Source organism: Macadamia integrifolia, chromosome 3 (assembly GCF_013358625.1).
Source record: "Macadamia integrifolia cultivar HAES 741 chromosome 3, SCU_Mint_v3, whole genome shotgun sequence".
In the NCBI taxonomy this organism is placed as follows: Eukaryota; Viridiplantae; Streptophyta; class Magnoliopsida; order Proteales; family Proteaceae; genus Macadamia; species Macadamia integrifolia.
This window is the reverse complement of record NC_056559.1, coordinates 24,129,668-24,137,333: the sequence shown is the minus strand read 5'-3', so window position 1 is coordinate 24,137,333 and position 7,666 is coordinate 24,129,668. Positions and strand designations below refer to the sequence as shown.

Below are 7,666 nucleotides of genomic sequence, written 5' to 3'. Positions count from 1 at the left end.
TTGTTTGAAATCTACATGTTTAAAACTCGTACTATTCGTTCTCCTTTTTTGTCGTTCTCTGTTTTTTTGACCATTTATTTGACCATATCATTCGAAAATTTTAATGTTTAAAACCGGTACCATCTATTTCTATTTTTTTTCCGTTCCCATTTTTACTAACTATGATTGCGAGTTTTAAAATCTTGAGATATGGTCTTCTTCGACAAATCCCCTTTGCTTGGAGTCATCACATAGCCACACCCCATGTAAAGTACAAATGGTGGTGACATAGTTAGGTTTTTATTTAGGAAGACATAGTTAAGGATGTGAATTTGCCGAAACTGTTTAACGAAATTGAGCTGAGCGGTTTATACCAAAACCACAAAACCGTTTAGTAAATGGTTCGGTACTGGTTTCAAGTTTAGGGACGATTAGGTAAATGGGTCAGATCCGTTTTAACCACTTAACCCATTGGTTTCAAACCGAACCATTTAAACCGTCAAAACCGATCCAATTAACCCGTATAATGATAACTTTTTTGGTGATGATATTTTTTCTTTTAACCTCGTATGAAATTCTTTTGACATTACTTTCATATTATAAGTAATTGTTTTCTTCCTTTATATAGCTGAGACGGATGAAGAGAAATTATTTGAAGCCTTAGAAGATGTGGTTTTAGACCATTCTACTCTTTTAAGTTTAACTCTCACTAGGCATACCCTGGACCACTCATACGGGGGTGTTTAGTGCTCTTCACTGCTTTCAGTGAAAGTTGAATGATTCTCATTCAACCCCAATATGACCCGGTCTATGCAGTTGTGGGGTCAATATGGGTCATGGGACAAGTCAGGCCGAAGACTTGGATACCCGTCGTTAGTGGGAAAAAAAAAAAGAGCCTTCTACTCCTACTTTAGCATCATCTACCACTATTACCGGTGTTCATTAGTAGTCTTGTTTGTATTTCAATTTCTCAATGTAATAGTTTCTTTTGCTTAGTAGCTTGGTTTTTTTTAACAAAACATAATGGTTTGCATTTCACATTCTCAAGATTGAATTGCTTATCACCAAAAGTAAATTTTAATAAACATGTGAATAAACTAGCAAACCGATTGCTAACCAATTAGAAACCGTATAAAATAAACCAAAATCGAAACCATTTAAAACCGTTGAACTGAAACCATTTACTAAACGGTTGTGATTCAGAAAGTGCAACCGTTTAGTAAATGGTGTTGTTTTGGTTTCAGCCAAATAAATGTGAACCAAATCGAACCACACTGTTTAAACCGAACAGATTAACACCCTTAGACATAGTGTCTCCTAACCAAGGTTAGAATCTCTTTATAGGAGAAAAAGGAAAAAGTTAGAATTTGGGACTAATCTAAATTCTAACATCAACATATATTCTTGTACATAGCTGGTTCAATCAAAACGAATCAAATTGATATAACCCTAATCAAATCGATTCTTTTTGGATCAGCTTTGGGCTTGGGTATTGCACACCTAAAACCAAACCGATATAATCCAATAATAACTCTTTACCAACCCAAAACTCATTAAAAACCCTTTTTTTTTTCATAATGTTGCATGCATACGTATACCACATCAAACCCAATTTGATCCCGTGGGTGTGGTCTACACGAAAAAATTTCACTGCTCCCGATTTGTAGCTACTTAGGCTGCGTTTGGTAACATTCTAAGAAAAACATTTCTGAAGTTTTTTTGTTCTATGGGAACAAAAAACGGAATAAATTGTTTGGTGCATTTATGGTGTGTGTGTGTTTTTTTTTTAACAAAAGTGGGAAAAAAACGAGAATTTACAGATCGACAAAAGGTTGTTCCGTCGTTCCAGTTTCGTTCAAAAGAAAAAAAACGACATTTTGATACAAAAACTGAAATTACCATTTTGACACAGGAACAGAAACGATGTCCAAACGCAGCCTTAAGGGCCCGTTTGATAATGTTTGTGTCGTTTCTGTTTCAAAAAATGGCAGAAACATAAATTTTCGTTTCTAGAATTAGAAACGGAATTGAAGGTGTTTGATAAGTCATGTTTCTGGAAGTCGATAGTAACCAACGAAATAATGGCCACGAGTCATTTTCAGAAACAACGAAACAAGTAGAACTTGTTTCGCCTAGGTCGTTACTTGAACCATAAATAGGTAGAAATTTTTATTTTTATTTTTGAAAACAAGTGAAACGAAATAGTTTTATCAAACGCTTTTTTTTCCGTTTCTACTATTTCTGGAACTTGAAACGACAAAAAAAGTTATCAAACGGGCCCTTAGTTGCAACCCCGATAGCAACTTAAGGAATGAAATCCTAGGTAAGGGTGTTAATCGATTAGGTTTCACTGTATACAGTGCAATTTGATTTGGTTCACATTTATTTGGTTGAAGCCAAAACTGCATCATTTGCTAAATGGTTGTACTTTCTGAAACCGCGACCGTTCAGTAAACAATTTTGGTTCCATGGTTGTTAAAGAATGTTGGTTTCACAATTTTAAAAAGTTTTGATCGCGATTATTCCATATGGTTAGTAATCGGTTTGCTAGTTTATTCGCATGCTTACTAAAATTTGTTTTCATTGATAAACACTTCAATCTTGTATCAAATTAAATGAGGCATTGAACTAGTAAGGATTTAACTATATAACTACATAATATGAGTAAATTATTGAATGGACTGTTGAACAAGTTCTATGGTCTTTAATTCTTCCCCAGAATTAAATCACTATCTTTTGTTAAAACAACCAAATATTTAATCATTATATGGGTTAATCGGATCGGTTTTGACGGTTTAAATGATTTGATTTTCATGGTGTCTATTCGGTTTGAAACCAACAAGTTAAATGGTTAAAATCGACCCAACCCATTTAATTAATTGGTCTTAAACTTGAAACCAAAATCCAACCATTTACTGACTGGTTTGATGATTTCGTTGTAAACTAGTGGATTCAGTTTTCATAAATGATTTTGGTTTCAAATTCACATTAATAATACCACCCCTAAACCTTGGTTTTGTTATTTTTGGTAACCATTTGAGACGGTAGGCAAGTTAACATTTTAAAGGGCCGAAAAGACTTGGCCCTAAGTCCATATCCGTCTCCAAGCGCTACTCCATACTTTCTTCTGAGTCTCCGATCGTCGTTGCAGCGGCCCAGAACTCCGCAAGTGCATTCAAATTCAGATCAGCAGCCATTTGTGTATCAGAACCAACTTCTTTTGCTCCTGGTGTCTCTCTGACGTAATTCCAGGTAAGATTCGATCTTTCAGCGGTGAGTTGTTCATTGATCTATTTATTCTTTCCATAGGGTCGGCGACTGCATCTCTGCAGCTCGAAACTTCGTTTGATATAAAGTTTCCAGAAAATGGAAAGCCTTTTACTAAACTGTAGATCAGGAGTTTCTTATGAAGCTTGAGATTCTGTTACCTCTTTGTCAGCTGTGTAGGAATTACAGAGAAATTTGGGCAATTTGGAACAGAGGCTTCCACTTTAGGTGTCGAAGGTTGAGTCTCTGTTTCTTGGCTTGTAACTCGTCAGAAAGCGGCTGCTGCTAAGCATTTGATGGCGAATCACTATAAGAACCAACTCCGAGGCTTTCAAGGTCGTAAAGAGAGGTACAATTCAAGTACTCAGAGCTGTTCAATTATTGTTCATGATGGGTGTTAGAAAATTAATAATTGATTCAACTGCACTTCAGTTCAGTCCTTGAATGGTATTTGGCAGGATAAATCTGAGAGTGGACCAGTAATCAACGTTAGGTCTCATGGACCTTAGTAGACATAGAAGGGTAAAAGTATGATTTCACCCTAGTTAAATAAAAAAAAAAAAAAAAAATCACCTCATTGTTTGTGCCCCTGGGTTTCTCCATGTAGGGGCACACAACCAAATAGCATTCTTTATGTTTATTTGAATAAAAAATAAATAAATAATATTATCTTGTAACACTAGATAGTAACAAAAAAATTTATTTTAAACAGTTAGTAATAACCACTAGCAACAATAACAATGGCAATAATGTTATGTCAGTTATATGTATTTGTTTAAACATATGGTCGTTCCTCTCTCCTTTTTTTTTTGCTAAAAAGTTACAGAAACTTAAGCTAAACAAAACCCTGCAATTAATATTTTTTTTCTCAAGAGAAAAGAAGAAAATGTTGTTGCAAGCCGTTGTAAATCAGTATACAAATGTTGAATTTTTGAAAGTACATTGTGATTGTATTTTTTATTTTTAGTAAATTATAGGAAGCAAAAGATTATTTGATATGGGCATCCTGTAAAATTTTCTTAGTGTTTTCTGTATTTTATATTTTTAGTTTTGATAGGTTGAAAGATAATATATTAGGGAATGGTCTAAGTTCGCTTAGTCAAGTGGCTTTGCACCAGCAATGGGGGCCAATGAGAGTATCAATAGGGGCATTAACATTGATTGCATTTTTATTTCTCCAAGGGCGGGACAATAATTTCTTGTGCTCATGTATCTAGGCGCAAGAGCCAATCTATTAGGGAGCATTCTCTTTTCCATATCATTATTAGGTTCCAAATTAATCAGATGCCCTATCCCATATTATTAGGAACAGCACCCTCTTTGTTATCTAAGGATTGACATTCACCCTCATGACAGTTGTGAAAATTTTAATGCTTTATCATTGCACCTGAAATAATTTGTTTAGTATGAAACTTTAGTTCTGAGCGAGTGCGCTTGAGATTCCTTATCCACAAAATGTCAGCTCCATCTAAAACCAATCATATGGTAGAACTATGTGCATGACCAAAAAAACCCTCTAAACTTTTCAAGTCACAAGAACTATTTAAATATTAAGGAAAAAAAAATCATGTCCTGTTGGCATGGATAATGCCCAAAGACATGATGCATGAAAAGATGACGTTACCCGTGCCCGGGGTATTGAAGATGCTGATACATCCTCTCATTGGTCACAGATGCTGGTATTTCCTCCACCAGCAAGACAAGGTTCTTTTACATATAATATTGATACTTTTTCTCATGTTGGTTTTTTTACCTATAATATTGATACTTTTTCCCATGTTAGTGCTTGAGAAGGGTTAATATGCAATACATACTTAAAATATATTTGTGGGAATGTGTGGATTTTTCATTGCAGCTTTAATGATTATACCAAAATTTTACCTCATATTTATCCCATACCTGAATTTACAAAAAATGTTCCATGCTTCCATTTCAGGGTTTTTGAGGCAATCCATATATTTTCTTGAAGAGGAACCAACAAAGGTTATAATTTCCAAGACTCTTAAAAGGTCATAACTTCTACCAATAGTCAGGAAAAATATTACAGAATCATGGATGTCGATGAAGTATTGGCATCTTCTATTGAAGCAAAGCTTCTTCCCAAGCCTCCATCGTCCTCTCGAGCTTGTATCTTCAAAGTTCCCCATGTACTCTCTAGCCAAAGTGAAGGTGCTTTTGCACCTAATAAAGTTTCAATTGGCCCCTTTCACCATGGTCATGAAAACCTGAAGAGCATGGAAGAATTCAAACTTTGGTATTTGCATGGCCTTCTCTCTCGTGCCCCAACTCCACAGACAAGTTTAAAGATATTCACCAAAGCCATTCGGCAGTTGGAGGAACGTGCACGTGAGTGTTATGCAGAACAGTTGATCGACCTTGACACAGATGAATTCGAGGAGATGATGTTAGTTGATGGTTGTTTCATCTTAGAACTTTTCCGCAAGAAAGCAAATGGCATAGGAGGACTTCAAAGAGATGATCCCATATCCAGTACACTTTGGATGGACACTTTCTTGAGAGTTGACTTGATGTTGCTTGAGAACCAAATCCCATGGTTTGTTCTTGAATGTCTATTCAACCTCACTGAGCCTCCCATACAAAGAAGCCCATCCCTAGCCGAGCTTGCACTTGGTTTCTTTGATACTATGATGCCAATGATAGATCCTGCCAAATCGAGCTCTAGACATGAAATGAAGCATTTACTTGACTTGCTGTGGAACAACATTATTTCAGCTTCTGCAGATTTGGAGGTGAGTCAGGTCACATTGGAGAATGAATATTGGGAAGTGATTCCTAAAGTGACAGACGTTGTAGAGGCTGGAGTCAAATTTAGGAAGGGCAACCCTGAAGAAATACTGAATATAAGATTCAAGGATTGGGTAATGGATATTCCTCCATTGCTAATTCAGGGAAGCACAGAATGTCTCTTTCGGAACCTCATTGCTTATGAGCAGTGTTCTTATTTCCTCCCTAGCAGGATCACATCTTATGTTATGCTTTTGAACCGTCTCATTAATCACTCATCAAAGGATGTGCAGTTACTAAGGGACCAAGGTATATTAGAGAAGCGTTTGAGCACTGCAGAAGATGGGTCCCTTTTCTTTAGCAGGGTTTTGAAAGGTATTATTCTCCACAAGTTCTATTATGTGGGAATTTACCAGATAGTGAATGCTTATTATCGAACTAGTCGGCATAAGCGGCAAGCAACACTAAAGCGTGACTACTTCAACAATCCACTGACAATAATTTGCCTCATCATTGTTATTGCACTGCTACTTCTTAATGCCTTCATGCGAACCTTATTCATTATCCTAAGTGACCATTAGTTTCTTGTCACACATTTGATATGTTATGCAATTTAATGCCCAGTTGTGCAATACAGACTGCAAATAAATATGTAATCTAGATATTCCGGATTTTCAACTATCTGTTTGCATTTTGACTTGTGTAATCAGGACCTTTTTCCTTAAGGTGAATACAATTTGCTCTCAATCCATATCTCTTAATTGTCTTGACCCATTTACTCATTCTCTAAAACGTGTTGAATCTTCAAGAAACTCAAGATGATCAGCTACTTCAAGTCTAGAACTTTGTTTACAGAATTGGTTTTAAGATTTTATTTCAATGAGTCGCCAATTGATATACTAGCAAGTACCAAGCAAGTAACATACGTTTTAAATAGTTATCACAAACTTTGTCAGCTTGAATAATGAACAACTAAATTTGCAGCTGTAGCTCTTACGTACCCTTCGTTTCTAATTCGTTTCTAACCTATGTCCGCTTGGGTTTTACTCAAGAGCTTTGTTTGCCTGGCACTATCATTAGGAGATTAGCTCAATGGATCATTTCGGATCGGTATCCCACGAAAAAAAAGATCCTCTACAATACGTTGGGTGTGTAATGTGGTATCCGTCAGTTGGGAGGATTTGGGATACGCATTCATATGTTAAAATGCGTGTCCGAATCCTCTCAATCGTTACATACCGCCTAACGTGTTGAAAAGGAGCTGGATCCAATCACATGGGTTGCTCTCAATTGCATTGGTCTTTAAGGCCTCTCTCCTATGGTGATATCCATACAAGTGTTTTCATTTCAGTATATAACCTACTAACCAAACCAACTCAACCATGCATGGCTGCTTGGTTGATGGTTGGATATTCTAAATCTGATTTAACGTTTAATAGGCTAGGTTTGTTGGGATTCTCAGCTCTTGCACTATTATCATCTACCAGAACAATAAAATTACCTAATTGAGAACATATTTCATTCAGTTCCATTCTTTCGGTGTAAAATATTTCATGTAAAATTTACTTAGGATAAATTTTGCATAATGAAAATTTTCTAATTTTTACTTATAAGCTGTAAATTGTAATTGTAGAATTCTTTAGTGCTTGCTTACCATATTTTTCACTTGGTAGAG

The 7,666-nt window shown here is 35.9% G+C and overlaps 1 protein-coding gene across 1 annotated transcript; it reads left to right on the top strand.

Annotated features, from left to right (window-relative positions):
• Positions 1 to 2,906: 2,906 nt before the first annotated feature.
• Positions 2,907 to 6,765, top strand: LOC122073547 (UPF0481 protein At3g47200-like). The gene is made up of 3 exons (XM_042638136.1): positions 2,907 to 3,231; positions 3,419 to 3,595; positions 5,183 to 6,765. The coding sequence occupies exon 3, from the start codon at positions 5,298 to 5,300 to the stop codon at positions 6,570 to 6,572; it is 1,275 nt and encodes a 424-aa protein (XP_042494070.1). The 5' UTR covers positions 2,907 to 3,231; positions 3,419 to 3,595; positions 5,183 to 5,297; the 3' UTR covers positions 6,573 to 6,765.
• Positions 6,766 to 7,666: the final 901 nt, after the last annotated feature.

Coding starts and splice junctions, on each gene's coding strand:
- LOC122073547 (XM_042638136.1), top strand. CDS start 5,298: ATGGATGTCGATGAAGTATTGGCATCTTCTATTGAAGCAAAGCTTCTT.